At 48.8% G+C, this 17,500-nt stretch overlaps 1 protein-coding gene and 1 long non-coding RNA gene across 2 annotated transcripts in view; both read right to left on the reverse strand.

Annotated features, from left to right (window-relative positions):
- Positions 1-581, reverse strand: part of LOC129715090 (uncharacterized) — a 2,274-nt gene extending 1,693 nt beyond the window's left edge. Inside the window, exon 1 of the long non-coding RNA XR_008726445.1 lies at positions 1-581. This exon is cut by the window's left edge and continues 788 nt beyond it. This is a non-coding gene — a long non-coding RNA (uncharacterized LOC129715090).
- Positions 582-605: 24 nt separating this feature from the next.
- LOC129715089 (gap junction gamma-1 protein-like) overlaps positions 606-17,500 on the reverse strand; it is a 37,327-nt gene continuing 20,432 nt past the window's right edge. The window contains exons 2-4 of the mRNA XM_055664949.1: positions 15,770-15,817; positions 8,733-9,928; positions 606-2,332 (exon numbers count right to left, since the gene is read on the reverse strand). Of these exons, the coding sequence (XP_055520924.1) occupies positions 2,319-2,332; positions 8,733-9,849 (1,131 nt within the window). The 5' untranslated portion in view covers positions 9,850-9,928; positions 15,770-15,817 and the 3' untranslated portion in view covers positions 606-2,318. The remainder of the gene's footprint in view (positions 2,333-8,732; positions 9,929-15,769; positions 15,818-17,500) is intronic.

Genomic DNA, 17,500 nt, shown 5'->3' on the forward strand with positions numbered 1-17,500 from the left:
ATTCTCACAGTGTGGTGAGTTTGTGGATTCTCTCCGGAGACGCTTGCCTAAAATGGATCGAATCCACACACAATACCCCAGAATGAAGAAGCGAAAACAGGTGTTTATAGACATTTTTGCAAATAAATTTAACAAGTAATGACTGAAATATCACAAATTACCCAATTACAAAGGTGTGCCAAGCTTGTAGCATCACCCCCAAGAATACATGAGGCTGTAATCGCTGCCAAAGTACTGAGTGAAGGGTCTGAATACTGATGTAATGTGATATTTCAGTTATTTCTTTTTAATTACTTTGCAAAAATGTCTGAACGCCTGTTTAGGGGGTTGGACAGGCTAGATGCAGGAAGATTGTTCCCGATGTTGGGGAAGTCCAGGACAAGGGGCCACACACAGTTTAAGGATAAGGGGGAAATCCTTTAGGACTGAGATGAGATGAGAAAAACATTTTTTTTCACACACAGAGAGTGGTGAATCTGTGGAATTCTCTGCCACAGAAGGTAGTCGAGGCCACACAGTTCACATTGGCTATATTTAAGAGGGAGTTAGATGTGGCCCTTGTGGGCTAAAGGGGATCAGGGGGTATGAGAAGGCAGGTACGGGATACTGAGGTGGATGATCAGCCATGATCATATTGAATGGCGGTGCAGGCTCGAAGGGCCGAATGGCCTCTACTCCTGCACCTAATGTTTCTATGTTTCTATGAAATATCACAAATTACCCAATTACAAAGGTGTGCCGAGCTTGTAGCATCATCCCCAAGAATACACAAGGCTGTAATCGCTGCCAAAGTACTGAGTGAAGGGTCTGAACACTGATGTAATGTGATATTCCAGTTATTTCTTTTCAATTACTTTGCAAAAATGTCTGAACACCTGTTTACGCTTCTTCATTCTAGGGTATTGTGTGTGGATTGAAGGATTAAAAAAATGAATTTAATCCATTTTAGAATAAGGCTGTAACGTAACAAGATGTGGGCAAAGTGAAGGGGTCTGAATACTTTCTGAATGCACTGTATTTAGTGAAATAGTGAAAGGCCTGGATAGAGTGGATGTGGAGAGGATGTTTCCACTAGTGGGAGAGTCTAGGACCAGAGGGCACAGCCTCAGAATTAAAGGACGTTCTTTTGGGAAGGAGATGAGGAGGAATTTCTTTAGCCAGAGGGCGGTGAATCTGTGGGATTCTTTGCCACACAGACGGCTGTGGAGGCCACAAGTCAGTGGATATTTTTAAGGCAGAGATAGATAGATTCTTGATTAGTTACGGGTGTCAGGGGTTATGGGGAGAAGGCAGGAGAATGGGGTAGGAGGGGAGAGATAGATCAGCCGTGATTGAATGGCGGAGTAGACTTGAAGGGCCGAATGGCCTAATTCTGCTCCTGGAACGTTACGAAACCCACACGGTCACAGGGGAGAGAACGTGCAAACTCCACACAGGCAGCATCCGAGGTCAGGAAGACTAGCTGTGTCGCTGCGCTATGAAACGGATAAATGATCCTGAAGGGAGCGTTAGGGCTGAGATGAGGCGGAGAGACGAGGGAAATATCTAACACATTTTACAGGGCGGGCCCTTTGGGCTCTGAACTAAACGACACGGAATGGGCCAAGAAATAAGGAGAACATCTTTTCCAGAACACCAACGTCCTTGGACAAAAAAAAAATCATCGACAATAGTTATCGAGGACAATGGAAGAAAAAAAAGCAAATTCATTTGATCAACGCTCTTACTCAACACACAACATTCTGGAATGTTCTACAGCTGTAAACATCTAGGATTAAAATTGAAATCAATTGGCAGTCGTTGGACAAAAGTGTTTCTTTTACATGGATTTAAAAAATAAACTAGAAATGATTAAAAAATCAGCGGCCTGGCAGCAAGCGGGGTGGTCGGGACGATGGTCGGTGATTGGTTAAGGACAGTCTTGGCGCAAGAGTGGAGGTCTCTCGAATACACGTGGAAGATGGGAGGTTCTTCCTGGAGAACCTGCCCGAGAGACGCCGTGGCCCCCGACCCAGGTGGAATGTTCCGGAAGGTAAGAAGAAGAAGCAGCTGACGGGTGTGCAAGCGTGCCGCCTCTGCGGTGGGCAGTGTGTGCGTGTGTGGACATGTTGTCAGACACCACCACCACCACCACCACTCCCGCCCGCCCACTGCTCCAGCCAGCTACGCCGAGCAGTTCCTGTCAAAGATGAAGTTGTCCTCAGTGCTGAGGACGAGGCAGAGATGAGATGCAAGTCTTTTCCAGTCGAAGTCCCGTTTATTGCTTGAGGCGCTCGGACTTGTCCGAAGCCGGGGATCAAGGAGAGGTTCCGTGTAGATCACCCTCGCAAACCTGCAGGGGGAGGGGGGGAGAGAGAGAGTGAGAGAATGTACACTTGTATTTATACTAATGCATTTTAAATGTATGTTTTATGCTTTTTGGCAACATAACTATGTTTTTTTTTTAAATCATGCCCGATAAACCCAATAACGTTTTTAAATTGAAATTGAGAGATAGAGATAGATAAGAGAGAGATGGAGGAGAGAGAGCGAGATCGAGAGAGATGGAGAGAGAGAGGGGGGAGAAGGTACACAAAATTGCTGGAGAAACTCAGCGGGTGCAGCAGCATCTATGGAGCGAAGGAAATAGGCGACGTTTCGGGCCATAGAAACATAGACAATAGGTGCAGGAGTAGGCCATTCGGCCCTTCGAGCCTGCACCGCCATTCAATATGATCATGGCTGATCATCCAACTCAGTATCCCGTACCTGCCTTTCTCTCCATACCCCCTGATCCCCTTAGCCACAAGGGCCACATCTAACTCCATCTTAAATATAGCCAATGAACTGGCCTCAACTACCCTCTGCGGCAGAGAGGTTCCAGAGATTCACCACTCTCTGTGTGAAAAAAAGTTCTCCTCATCTCAGTTTTAAAGGATTTCCCCCTTATCCTTAAGCTGTGACCCCTTGTCCTGGACTTCCCCAACATCGGAAACAATCTTCCTGCATCTAGCCTGTCCAACCCCTTAATAATTTTGTAAGTTTCTATAAGATCCCCTCTCAATCTCCTAAATTCTAGAGAGTATAAACCAAGTCTATCCAGTCTTTCTTCATAAGACAGTCCTGACATCCCAGGAATCAGTCTGGTCTGGCCAGTACAATATGTATGTCATGTTTTATGCTTTTTGGCAACATAACTATGTTTTTTTTTAAAATCATGCCCGATAAAGTCAATAAAGTTTTTAAATTGAAATTGATAGAGATAGATAAGAGAGAGATGGAGAGATAGAGAGAGATGGAGGAGAGAGAGAGAGATTGAGAGAGATCGAGAGAGAGAGGGGGGGGAAGGTAGACAAAATTGCTGGAGAAACTCAGCGGGTGCAGCAGCATCTATGGAGCGAAGGAAATAGGCAACGTTTCGGGCCGAAACCCTGATGGGGGGGGGGGGGGGGGGGGAGAAGGAAGGAAAAGGGGAGGAGGAGGAGCCCGAGGGTGGGGGGGATGGGAGGAGACAGCTCGAGGGTTAAGGAAGGGGAGGAGACAGCAAGGGCTAGCAAAATTGGGAGAATTCAACGTTCATGCCATCAGGATGTAAGCAACCCAGGCGGAATATGAGGTGCTGTTCCTCCAATTTCCGGTGCTGCTCACTCTGGCAATGGAGGAGACCCAGGACAGAGAGGTCGGATTGGGAATGGGAGGGGGAGTTGAAGTGCTGAGCCACCGGGAGATCAGGTTGGTTATTGCGGACCGAGCGGAGGTGTTCGGCGAAACGATCGCCCAACCTCCGCTTAGTCTCCCCGATATAAATCAGCTGACACCTGGAGCAGAGGATGCAGTAGATGAGGTTGGAGGAGATGCAGGTGAACCTCTGTCGCACCTGGAACGACTGCTTGGGTCCTTGAATGGAGTCGAGGGGGGAGGTGAAGGGACAGGTGTTGCATTTCTTGCGGTTGCAACGGAAAGTGCCCGGGGAGGGGGTGGTGCGGGAGGGAAGGGAAGAATTGACAAGGGAGTTGCGGAGGGAGCGGTCTTTGCGGAAGGCAGACATGGGGGGAGATGGGAAGATGTGGCGAGTGGTGGGGTCACGTTGGAGGTGGCGGAAATGGCGGATGATTATGTGTTGTATTTGCCAGCTGGTGGGGTGAAAGGTGAGGACCAGGGGGACTCTGCCCTTGTTGCGAGCGGGGGGATGGGGAGAGAGAGCAGTGTTGTGGGGTATGGATGAGAGAGAGGGAGAGATGGCCCAGCTGCTGCAGTCTATCAGCATATGACAGTCCCGCCATCCCGGGAATTAACCTGGTGAACCTACGCTGGGCTCCCTCAATAGCAAGAAGGTCCTTCCTCAAATTAGGGGACCAAAACTGCACACAATACTCCAGGTGTGGTCTCACTAGGGCCCTGTACAACTGCAGAAGGACCTCTTTGCTCCTATATTCGACTCCTCTTGTTGTGAAGGCCAATTGAAGAGTTCCTGCAGGTCAAAACCTGAATGGCATGAAAGCCCACACTCACACATGTCAAAGGGTGGCACAGCAGTAGAGGCGATGTTCCCAGCTTTGGTTTAATCTGAAAGTTATGCTTGGAAAATGCCAGAGGCAAGATTGTTTTTAAATTCCCATTTATTCCAGTTCCACAACAAAATGATGATTGCACAGATGTTGCCAGGGCTCCAGGGCCTGAGCTACAGGGAGAGGTTGAGCAGGCTAGGACTTGATTCCTACACAGACTTGGGGGCATTCATACATTCATGCGATAGGAGCAGAATTAGGCCATTCGGCCCATCGAGTCTACTCCGCCATTCAATCATTGAAACATAGACAATAGGTGCAGGAGGAGGCCATTCGGCCCTTCGAGCCAGCACCGCCATTCATTGTGAGCATGGCTGATCGTCCCCAATCAATAACCCGTGCCTGCCTTCTCCCCATATCCCTTGACTCCACCAGCCCCTAGAGCTCTATCTAACTCTCTCTTAAATCCATCCAGTGACTTGGCCTCCACTGCCCTCTGTGGCAGGGAATTCCACAAATTCACAACTCTCTGGGTGAAAACGTTTTTTTCTCACCTCAGTCTTAAATGGCCTCCCCTTTATTCTAAGGATCTATCTATCTATCCAATAAAGGATCTATCTATCTATCTGTCTATCTGTCTGTCAATCTATCTATCTATCTATCTATCTATCTATCTATCTATCAATCTATCTATCTATCTATCTATCTATCTATCTATCTATCTATCTATCTATCTATCTATCTGTCTGTCTGTCTGTCTGTCTGTCTGTCTGTCTGTCTGTCTGTCTGTCTGTCTATCTATCTATCTATCTATCTATCTATCTATCTATCTGTCTATCTATCTATCTATCTATCTATCTATCTATCTATCTATCTATCTATCTATCTATCTATCTATCTGTCTATCTGTCTATCTGTCTATCTGTCTATCTGTCTATCTATCTATCTATCTATCTATCTATCTATCTATCTATCTATTTTTCAATCTTTCCTCATATGACAGTCCCGCCATCCCAGGGATCAATCTGGTGAACCTACGCTGCACTGCCTCAATCACAAGGATGTCATGGCTGATCTGTCTCTCCCCCCTAACCCCATTCTCCTGCCTTCTCCCCATAACCCACGACACCCGTACTCATCAAGAATCTATCTATTGTGTTTAGGAAGGAACTGCAGATGCTGGAAAATCGAAGGTAGTCAAAAGTGCTGGAGAAACTCAGCGGGTGCAGCAGCATCTATGGAGCAAAGGAAATAGGTGACGTTTCGGGCCGAAACCCTTCTTCAGACTGATGGCTGATCTATCTATCTCTTTCTACCTTAAAAATACCCACTGACTTAGATAATAGACAATAGACAACAGGTGCAGGAGCAGGCCATTCGGCCCTTCGAGCCAGCACCGCCATTCAACGTGATCACGGCTGATCATCCCCAATCAGTACCCCGTTCCTGCCTTCTCCCCATATCCCCTGACTCCCGCTACCTTTAACTCTCTCTTGAAAGCATCCAGAGAACCGGCCTCCACCGCTCTCTGAGGCAGAGAATTCCACAGACTCACCACTTTCTGTGAGAAAAAGTGTTTCCTCGTCTCCGTTCTAAATAGAAACATAGAAATTAGGTGCAGGAGTAGAGGCCATTCGGCCCTTCGAGCCTGCACCGCCATTCAATATGATCATGGCTGATCATCCAAATGGCTTACCCCTTATTCTTAAACTGTGTTCCTGCCTTCTCCCCATATCCCCTGACTCCACTATCTTTAAGAGCCCTATCTAGCTCTCTCTTGAAAGCATCCAGAGAAAAGGCCTCCACAGATTCACCGGCCTCTGACTAAAGAAGTTGTTCTAACTAAACCATTGTTTTAATCTTTGCCCCATTATCTGTTGTTTTTCTATCAGCACTGAACATTTTTCTTCTTTATTTAAGGTGTTTGCGGAGTACTACGATCACATATTCTGTTGTGCTGCGGCAACTAAAGGGCCTGTCCCACTTAGGCATGCAGGTGCAGCAGGCAGTGAAGAAGGCGAATGGTATGTTAGCTTTCATTGCAAAAGGATTTGAGTATAGGAGCAGAGAGGTTCTACTACAGTTGTACAGGGTCTTGGTGAGACCACACCTGGAGTATTGCGTACAGTTTTGGTCTCCAAATCTGAGGAAGGACATTATTGCCATAGAGGGAGTGCAGAGACGGTTCACCAGACTGATTCCTGGGGTGTCAGGACTGTCTTATGAAGAAAGATTGGATAGACTTGTTTTATACTCTCTAGAATTTAGAAGATTGAGAGGAGGATCTTATAGAAACTTACAAAATTCTTAAGGGGTTTGGACAGGCTAGATGCAGGAAGATTGTTCCCGATGTTGGGGAAGTCCAGGACAAGGGGTCACAGCTTAAGGATAAGGGGGAAATCCTTTAAAACCGAGATGAGAAGAACTTTTTTTCACACAGAGAGTGGTGAATCTCTGGAACTCTCTGCCACAGAGGGTAGTTGAGGCCACAGTTCATTGGCTATATTTAAGAGGGAGTTAGATGTGGCCCTTGTGGCTCAGGGGATCAGGGGGTATGGAGAGAAGGCAGGTACGGGACACTGAGGTGGATGATCAGCCATGATCATATTGAATGGCGGTGCAGGCTCGAAGGGCCGAATGGCCTACTCCTGCACCTAATTTCTATGTTTCTATGTTTAGGAGATATTTTTCGGCTAAATAGGGCTCTTAACCTGTTGAAAATCCAGCGGAGACCAGAACAAGGTACGACTCTTTGGGCGACTACTCACGACCGTACGGGCTTCACCCCGCGACATGTCGCCTGTACGGTCGTGAGTCGTCTCCTCAGTCGCCCAAAGAGTCGTAGCGTCTTTCTGCTCGCCGCTGGATTTTCAACGCGTTGGAACATTTTCGGTCACCTGCTGCAACTCGTTGAAACATATAAGATCGTTAAGGGCTTGGCCACGCTAGAGGCAGGAAACATGTTCCTGATGTACAGGGCCCCAGTGAGACCACGCCCGGAGTATTGTGTGCAGTTTTGGTCCCCTAATTTGAGGAAGGGCATTCTTGCTATTGAGGGAGCGCAGCGTAGGTTTACAAGGTTAATTCCCGGGATGGCGGGACTGTCATATGCTGAGAGAATGGAACGGGTGTGGGCTTGTACACTCTGGAGTTTAGAAGGATGAGAGGGCATCTCATTGAAACATTGAAGATTAAGGGTTTGGACACGCTAGAGGCAGGAAACATGTTCCCGATGTTGGGGGAGTCCAGAACCAGGGGCCGCACACAGTTTAAGAATAAGGGGTAAGCCATTTAGAACGGAGACGAGGAAACACTTTTTCACACAGAGAGTTGTGAGTCTGTGGAATTCTCTGCCTCAGAGGGCGGTGGAGGCCGGTTCTCTGGATGCTTTCAAGAGAGAGTTAAAGATAGCGGAGTCACAGGGGATATGGGGAGAAGGCAGGAACGGGGGACTGATTGGGGATGATCAGCCATAATCACATTGAATGGCGGTGATGGCTCGAAGGCCGAATGGCCTACTACTGCACCTATTGTCTATAGTCTGGACATGATGGGTCGAATGGCCTAATTCTGCTCCTATCAATTATGACCCCCTCTGTAAAAATAAACGCGCCCCGCACATCTCCTTTGAAAGGGGTCCATCAAACCCTTGAACCAATCAACATCCCAGCTCGGAATTACAACTTTGGAATTGAACCGATTTACGGACTGGGTGATGGGTGGGGGGGAGAAATGAAACGGGTATATCATCACTCGCAGGGTTTTTTCCCGTTTTCGTCATTTTATTTCTTACGTTTTTCCTGTTTCTTTTACTTCGATTACACTCATTTGGTAGTTTAGGGATTGTATTTTTACACATTCACTCTCTCTTTCACTTTCTTACTTTCCTGCTCTTTCTTGCTGTTTCTATTCCATCTTTGCTAAAATGAAAATGGAATCTGTCCAATAATTGTATTATGTCACGTGTTGCGGTTTATACTGAGGGGTCCATCAAACCCTTGAACCAATCAACATCCCAGCTCGGAGTTGGATGATCATATTGAATGGCGGTGCAGGCTCAAAGGGCCGGATGGCCTCTACTCCTGCACCTAATTTCTATGTTTCAATGTTTCTATGAATGACCTCTACTCCTACACCTAATTTCTATGTTTCAATGTTTCTATACTTTTGTACACGGCTTCTAATAAAATAAAATTCCAGCTGTCACTCAAGAGAGGCCCCTCCTTCCCCGCCCGGGGAGATTACCTGCTTTCTCGGAACAAGCGCCGTCGTTCTCCTGGGCGAAGTTGAGGCGGTTCTGTTCGGCGGCGGTCCCGTTAGACTCTGGGCTGCTGCTCCTCCCGTTAACGGGCCCGTCTCCGCACACCCGGTAGGCCAGGTTGAGTTGCTCCTGCGCCATCTTCAGGTGCCTCTGGACCATGTCGGACATCTCGAAGCTGCCGGGCGCCATGGTCCCGCGGTAGGCGCCGTTGCTGCTGCCCAGCTTGCCCTGCTCCTTGCGCAGGACGGAGTGGTAGCCGGGCGGGGCGTAGGCCCCGCACTTGGGGGCGCTCATGGCCAGCCGGCGCCCGCGCAGCCCGTCCCGTATCCCGCCGCAGCCCAGGTGGACCAGCTCGCACAGGGTGAGGAACAGGCACAGGCCGCTCACCACGTACATCACCAGCAGGAAGATGGTCTTCTCGGTGGGGCGGGACACAAAGCAGTCGACCGTGTACGGGCATGGCGACTGCCTGCACACGAAGCCGGGGAGGACTTGCACCCCGTAGATGAAGTACTGGCCCACCAGGAACCCCACCTCGAACAGGGTCCTCATCAGGAGGTGGAGCACGTAGACCTTCATTAGCCCGTCTTCCTTGATTCGCCGCCGGCCGTCGTGCCGGATCTCCACGGCGTTTTTCTCGTCGGGCTTGGACGGGGCCTCGGGTTCGATCTCCTCGCAGACCATGGGGTCTTCCTCGTTGTCTCCCTCCGCCTCCTCGTAGTCCCGCGCCACCCCGCGGTGGACGATGGGCATCCTCTTCCTGGCCTTGGCCCGGACCCCCTGGCCTTGACCGTCACTGCGCGAGATGCGGTGCATGGCGAAGCCCAGGTAGATGACGGAAGGGACGGAGATGAGGATGATCTGGAAGACCCAGAATCGCACGTGGGAGAGCGGGGCGAACGAGTCGTAGCACACGTTGTCGCAGCCCGGCTGCAGGGTGTTGCACACGAACTTGCTCTGCTCGTCGTGGTAGATGGCCTCGCCGCCCACCGCCGTCAGCACGATGCGGAAAATCACCAGCACCGTCAGCCACACCTTGCCCACAAACGTGGAGTGGTGGTTGATCTCCTCCAGGAAGCGGGTCAGGAAGCTCCAACTCATCCTGGCCACAGGGGGGCGACAACGAGCGGGCGCGGCTCGACGTCAACAACTTGTTTACGAAAGCGGAGGACTGCAGATGCTGGAAAATCGAAAAGGCATCGATCAATCAATCAATCAATCAATCAATCAATCAATCAATCAATCAATCAATCAATCAATCAATCGATCGATCGATCGATCGATCGATCAATCAATCAATCGATCAATCAATCAGTTTGATTCGTCACTTGCACATGAAGAAAAAAAACGTTTTCACCCAGAGACTTGTGAATTTGTGGAATTCCCCGCCACAGAGGGCATAGAAACATAGAAGATAGGTGCAGGCCATTCGGCCCTTCGAGCCTGCACCGCCATTCAACCCCTGACACCCGCACTAATCAAGAATCCGTCTATCTCTGCCTTAAAAATATCCACTGACTTGTGGCCTCCACAGCCGTCTGTGTGGCAAAGAGTTCCCACAGATTCACCACCCTCTGGCTAAAGAAATTCCTCCTCATCTCCTTCCTACAGTCTTAGAATAAAGGGGAGGCCATTTAAGACTGAGGTGAGAAAAAAATATTTTTCACCCAGAGAGTTGTGAATTTGTGGAATTCCCTGCCACAGAGGGCAGTGGAGGCCAAGTCACTGGATGGATTTAAGAGAGAGTTAGATAGAGCTCTATGGGGCTAGTGGAGTCGAGGGATATGGGGAGAAGGCAGGCACGGGTTGGGGACGATCAGCCATGATCACATTGCGGCAGAGAATTCCACAGATTCACCACTCTCTGTGTGAAAAATGTTTTCCTCATCTCGGTCCTGAAAGATTTCCCCCTTATCCTTAAACTGTGTGACCCCTTGTTCTGGACTTCCCCAACATCGGGAACAATCTTCCTGCATCTAGCCTGTCCAAACGCTTTAAGAATGTTGTACGTTTCTATAAGATCCCCCCTCAATCTTCCAAATTCTAGCGAGTACAAGCCGAGTCTATCCAGTCTTTCTTCATATGAAAGTCCTGCCATCCCAGGAATCAGTCTGGTGAACCTTCTCTGTACACCCTCTATGGCAAGAATGTCTTTCCTCAGATTTGGAGACATGACAAAATTAAGTACTGCAGTTTACTAACAGGAGGGGGTTTCTTTACTCAGAGAGTGGTAGCTGTGTGGAATCTGTTCCAGTGAAGGTGGGGAGGCAGATCTGCCACATTTAAAAATAATTGGATAGCCACACAGGGAATCATTGGTCTGAGCGCAGGTATTTAAGATTATGGTTCGGCACGGACTAGATCGAGATGGCCCTTTTCCGGCTGTAATTGTTTATATGGATCAGGGGAACAAAACTGTACACAAGAGAAGGTGTACAACTGCTATAGAATCTCCCTGCTCCTATACTCAAATCCTTTTGCTATGAAACCGTACACAAAGTGTGCAAAGAGTCGCTGTGTAGAGGGTGCAGACAAAGTGGCCAAGAGTTCGATTCCCCACTTCCCCACTGTGAGCTCTCCGCAGGGAGCGAACTCCATTCCACGTCCATCCCATCTCCACGGATTAATCTTCTCCCCAATCACCAACTGGATTCCCCGAAGAGACCGCCTTACGCTTGAAGCTCCCTATTCTTAGTCCACACACTCCCTCTGCGACAAAACCCACGTTCTCTAACTCCCCAAAGAGCTGTGTAAGTTTAACTCCCCTGGGATAATTCTGTCTCCAAATGTCTGGGTGATTGTGGGGAATAAAAGTCTTCAGATCGGAGAGCCATCCTCACCAGCTGTGCCCTTAACTTGAGACCTAATTTGAGGAAGGACATTCTTCTGCAGTTGTACAGGGCCCCAGTGAGACCACACCTGGAGTATTGTGTGCAGTTTTGGTCCCCTAATTTGAGGAAGGACATTCTTGCTATTGAGGGAGCCCAGCGTAGGTTCACCAGGTTAATTCCCGGGATGGCGGGACTGTCATATGCTGAGAGAATGTGGAGCGGCTGTGGGCTTGTACACTCTGTGGAGTTTAGAAGGATGAGAGGGTATCTCATTGAAACATATATGAGATTATTAAGGGTTTGGACACGCTAGAGGCAGGAAACATGCTCCCGATGTTGGGGGAGTCCAGAACCAGGGGCCACACACACAGTTTACGAAAAAGGGGTAAGCCATTTAGAACGGAGACGAGGAAACACTTTTTCTCACGCAGAGTGTTAGCCTGTGGAATTTTCTGCCACAGAGGGCGGTGGAGGCAGGTTCTCTGGATGCTTTCAAGAGAGAGCTAGATAGGGCTCTTAAAGATAGCGGAGACAGGGGATATGGGGAGAAGGCAGGAACGGGGTACTGATTGGGGATGATCAGCCATGATCACATTGAATGGCGGTGCTGGCTCAAAGGGCCGAATGGCCTCTACTCCTGCACCTGTTGTCTATTGTCTATTGTCTTTGGAAACCGAAGATCTTGGAGAAAACCATTACAAGTCACAGGGTGAATGTACAAACTCTGTACAGACAGCGCCCGTAGTCAGGATCGAACCCGCGTCTCTGGCGCTGTGCGGCAGCAACTCTACCCGCTGTGCCACCGTGCCGTTGAGATACAGCACAGAAACAGGGCCTTAACGTACGAACCAGCACGAAATTGGGATGTGGGAGGAAGTCAGAGCGCCTGTGGGAAACACACACAGGTAGAAGGTACAAACTGCGCACGCAGTCTGGTTTGGGAACGGCTCTGCCCAGGACAAGAAGGCTCTGCAGAGAGTACTGCATTCGGCCAAGCGCACTATGGGAACTTCACTCACCCCCCGCCCCCCCCTCCACCCTGCAGGAACTATACATCAGAAGGTGCAACTCCAGAACCAACAAGACCATGGGGGACCCCTTCCACCCCAGCAACGGACTGCGCATAGAAACATAGACATTAGGTATATTTAAGAGGGAGTTGCTATATTTAAGTCCAGGACAAGGGGCCACACACACAGTTTTAGGATAAGGGGGAAATCTTTTAGGACCGAGATAAGGAAAACAATTTTCACACAGAGAGTGGTGAATCTGTGAAATTCTCTGCCACAGAAGGTAGTTGAGGCCACACAGTTCATTGACTATATTTAAGAGGGAGTTAGATGTGGCCCTTGTGGCTAAAGGGATCAGGGGGTCTGGAGAGAAGGCAGGTACAGGATACCGAGTTGGATGATCAGCCATGATCATATTGAATGGCGGTGCAGGCTCGAAGGGCCGAATGGCCTCTACTCCTGCACCTATTGTCTATGTTTCTATCCTCAATCAGTACCCCGTTCCTGCCTTCTCCCCATATCCCCTGACTCCGCTATCTTCTTTAAGAGCCTTATTTAGCTCTCTCTTAAAAGCATCCAAAGAAGCCTATTCCTGCACCTATTTTCTATGTTTCTAGGTGTGCAGGAGGAGGCCATTCGGCCCTTCGAGCCTGCACCGCCATTCAATATGATCATGGCTGATCATCCAACTCAGTATCCTGTACCTGCCTTCTCTCCATACCCCCTGATCCCTTTAGCCACATTCATTGTGATCATGGCTGATCGTCCCCGATCAATAACCCGTGCCTGCCTTCTCCCCATATCCCTCGACTCCACCAGCCCCTAGAGCTCTATCTAACTCTCTCTTAAATCCAGCTGCTACGATCTGTGTGAGCCACGCTGTGAGAACGGAGAGGGCGAGAAGGAGTTTCTTCCCAGAGGCCATTCGGACGGTAAACTCTGATCTCTCCAGGGACTGACTAACTCTACTGAACCGCTCCACTGGTGTGTGGTGTCTTTTTAAAAATTCCCCTTCCCGCAAGTATGTAATATGTGAATATGCAATTCTGTTCCATTCTGTTTTGTAGTTTGTTTGCACCATTAGCGAGCATTTGCCGCATTTCATTTCACGGCACATCTCGTATGTGTACGTGACGAATAGACTTGACTAGACTTGACTTGACACACACACAGAATGGGCGGCGCGGTGGTGCAGCTGGTATGGTTTTAGTTTAGCTTAGAGATACAGCTCGGAACCAGGCCCGTCTGCCCAGCCCCGACCAGCGATCCCCGCACACTAACACTATCCTACACTCTAGGGACATAGAAGCATAGACAATCGGTGCAGGAGTAGAGGCCATTCGGCCCTTCGAGCCTGCACCGCCAGTCAATATGATCATGGCTGATCATCCAACTCAGTATCCCGTACCTGCCTTCTCTCCATACCCCCTGATCCCCTTAGCCACAAGGGCCACATCTAACTCCCTCTTAAATATAGCCAATGAACTGGCCTCGACTACCCTCTGTGGCAGAGAGTTCCAGAGATGCACCACTCTCTGCGTGAAAAATGTTTTTCTCATCTCGGTCCTAAAATACTTCCCCCTTATAGAAACATAGAAACATAGAAATTAGGTGCAGGAGGAGGCCATTCGGCCCTTCAAGCCTGCACCGCCATTCAATATGATCATGGCTGATCATCCAACTCTGTATCCTGTACCTGCCTTCTCTCCATACCCTCTGATCCCTTTAGCCACAAGGGCCACATCTAACTCCCTCTTAAATATAGCCAATGAACTGTGGCCTCGACTACCCTCTGTGGCAGAGAATTCCACAGATTCACCACTCTCTGTGTGAAAAATGTTTTTCTCATCTCGGTCCTAAAGGATTTCCCCCTTATCCTTAAACTGTGGCCCCTTGTTCTGGACTTCCCCAACATCGGGAACAATCTTCCTGCATCTAGCCTGTCCAACCCCTTAAGAATGTTGTAAGTTTCTATAAGATCCCCCCTCAATCTCCTAAATTCTAGCGAGTACAAACCGAGTCTATCCTCTTAAGAATTTTGTACGTTTCTATAAGATCCGCATAAGATGAATAAGGCATCCTTAAACTGTGACCATTAACATTTACACCAAGCCAATTTACCTTAAAAAACCTGCACGTCTTTGGAGTGTGGGAGGAAACGGAAGATCTCACCCGGAGAAAACCCACGCAGGTCACGGGGAGAAGGTACAAACTCCGTACAGACAGCGCCCGTAGTCGGGATCGAACCTGGGTCTCTGGTGCTGCAAGTGCTGTAAGGCAGCAACTCTACCGCTGAGCCACATTTGATGCCTCACAGTGCCAGGGACCGGGGTTCGATGGTATGTTAGCTTTCATAGCAAAAGGATTTGAGTATAGGAGCAGGGAGGTTCTACTGCAGTTGTACGGGGTCTTGGTGAGACCACACCTGGAGTATTGCGTACAGTTTTGGGCTCCAAATCTGAGGAAGGACATTCTTGCCATAGAGGGAGTGCAGAGAAGGTTCACCAGACTGATTCCTGGGATGTCAGGACTGTCTTATGAAGAAAGACTGGATAGACTTGGTTTATACTCTCTAGAATTTAGGAGATTGAGGGGGGATCTTATAGAAACTTACAAAATTCTTAAGGGGTTGGACAGGCTAGATGCAGGAAGATTGTTCCTGATGTTGGGGAAGTCCAGGACAAGGGGTCACAGCTTAAGGATAAGGGGGAAATCCTTTAAAACCGAGATGAGAAGAACTTTTTTCACACAGAGAGTGGTGAATCTCTGGAACTCTCTGCCACAGAGGGTAGTCGAGGCCACACAGTTCATTGGCTATATTTAAGAGGGAGTTAGATGTGGCCATTGTGGCTAAAGGGGATCAGGGGGTATGGAGAGAAGGCAGGTACGGGATGCTGAGTTGGATGATCAGCCATGATCATATTGAATGGCGGTGCAGGCTCGAAGGGCCGAATGGCCTACTCCTGCACTTAATTTCTATGTTTCTATGTTTCTAAAGAGAATAAGTTTTAGTGCAAAATAAAAGTTCAGTAAAGTCTGATCAAGGATAAGAAAGAACTGCAGTGCCGGCTCAAAGGGCCGAATGGCCTGCTCCTGTACCTATTGTCTATTGACAACCGCACTGATTTAAGACGGTACTAGCCCACCTCCCCGCCCCACCTGCGAGTTGATCAAACCTACCTTCAAACGCAAACAGGAATATCGCCACTCCGGACCTCTTCGAAGAACCTTAAAAGCCCAAGAGAGAGAGAAACACACGACAGGGTTTAAAATGCTGCAACGCTGTGTCAACTTCGACAAGACTGAACCAAGTCCAGCAGAGACACAAACTCTTGAAGCACATGGCTCCTCCCTTCCTTACCTCAAGGGAAAACATTCCATCTCAAAAACATTCCACGGCTGAGGCTGAATGGCTGAGATAATCCCTTGCCCAAACTTGTCCGTGCCCGAACAATTCTACGCCCGGCGAAGGTTTTGGCGAACCAACATTTGAAGGCCGCATCCCCATTTGGGAAAACCCGGTTAAACTTAAACGGTGCCTTGTTCACGGGTGATAGGAGCAGAATTAGGCCATTCGGCCCATCGAGTCCACTCCGCCATTCAATTGTGGCTGATCTATCTCTCCCTCCTAACCCCATTCTCCTGCCTTCTCCCCAATAACCCTAAGGAGTTCCAGAGATTCACCACTCTCTGTGTGAAAAAAGTTGTTCCTGGTGTTGGGGAAGTCCAGAACAAGGAGTCAGGGGATATGGGGAGAAGGCAGGAACGGGATACAGATTGGGGATGATCAGCCGTGATCACATTGAATGGTGGTGCTGGCTCGAAGGGCCGAATGGCCTCTACTCCTGCACAGTATCCCGTACCTGCCTAACATTAGAGGGAGTACAGAGACGGTTCACCAGACTGATTCCTGGGATGTCAGGACTTTCACATGAAGAAAGACTGGACAGACTCGGCTTGTACTCGCTAGAATTTAGGAGATTGAGGGGAGGATCTTATAGAAACTTACAAAATTCTTAAGGGGTTGGACAGGCTAGATGCAGGAAGATTGTTCCCCATGTTGGGGAAGTCCAGAACAAGGGGTCACACAGTTTAAGGATAAGGGGGAAATCTTTTAAAACCGAGATGAGAAAAACTTTTTTCACACAGAGAGTGGTGAATCTGTGGAACTCTCTGCCACAGAGGGTAGTTGAGGCCACAGTTCATTAGCTATATTTAAGAGGGAGTTAGATGTGGCCCTTGTGGCTAAAGGGATCAGGGGGTATGGAGAGAAGGCAGGTACAGGATACTGAGTTGGATGATCAACCATGATCATATTGAATGGAGGTGCAGGCTCGAAGGGCCGAATGGCCTCTACTGAGTAGAGTCATAGAACGATACAGCGTGGAAACAGGCCCTTCAGCCCAACTAACCCACTCCGACCAACATGTCCCAGCTACACTGGTCCCACCTCATAAGGTCATAAGTTGATAGGAGCAGAATTAGGCCATTCGGCCCATCGAGTCTACTCCGCCATTCAATCATGGCTGATCTATCTCTCCCTCCTAACCCCATTCTCCTGCCTTCTCCCTCATAACCTCTGACACCCGCACTAATCAAGAATCTATCTATCTCTGCCTTAAATATATCCACTAACTTGAGTTTAGAAAGATGAGAGGGGGGACCTCATTGAAACTTACAGAATAGTGAAAGGCCCGGACAGAGTGGATGTGGAGAGGATGTTTCCACTGGTGGGTGAGTCTAGGACCAGAGGGCACAGCCTTAAATTAAAGGACGTTCCTTCAGGAAGGAGATAAGGAGGAATTTCTTTAGCCAGAGGGTGGTGAATCTGTGGAATTCTTTGCCACACAGACGGCTGTGGAGGCCACAAGTCAGTGGATATTTTTAAGGCAGAGATAGATTCTTGATTAG

This window comes from Leucoraja erinacea, unplaced genomic scaffold (genome assembly GCF_028641065.1).
Source record: "Leucoraja erinacea ecotype New England unplaced genomic scaffold, Leri_hhj_1 Leri_1002S, whole genome shotgun sequence".
NCBI lineage: Eukaryota > Metazoa > Chordata > Chondrichthyes > Rajiformes > Rajidae > Leucoraja > Leucoraja erinaceus.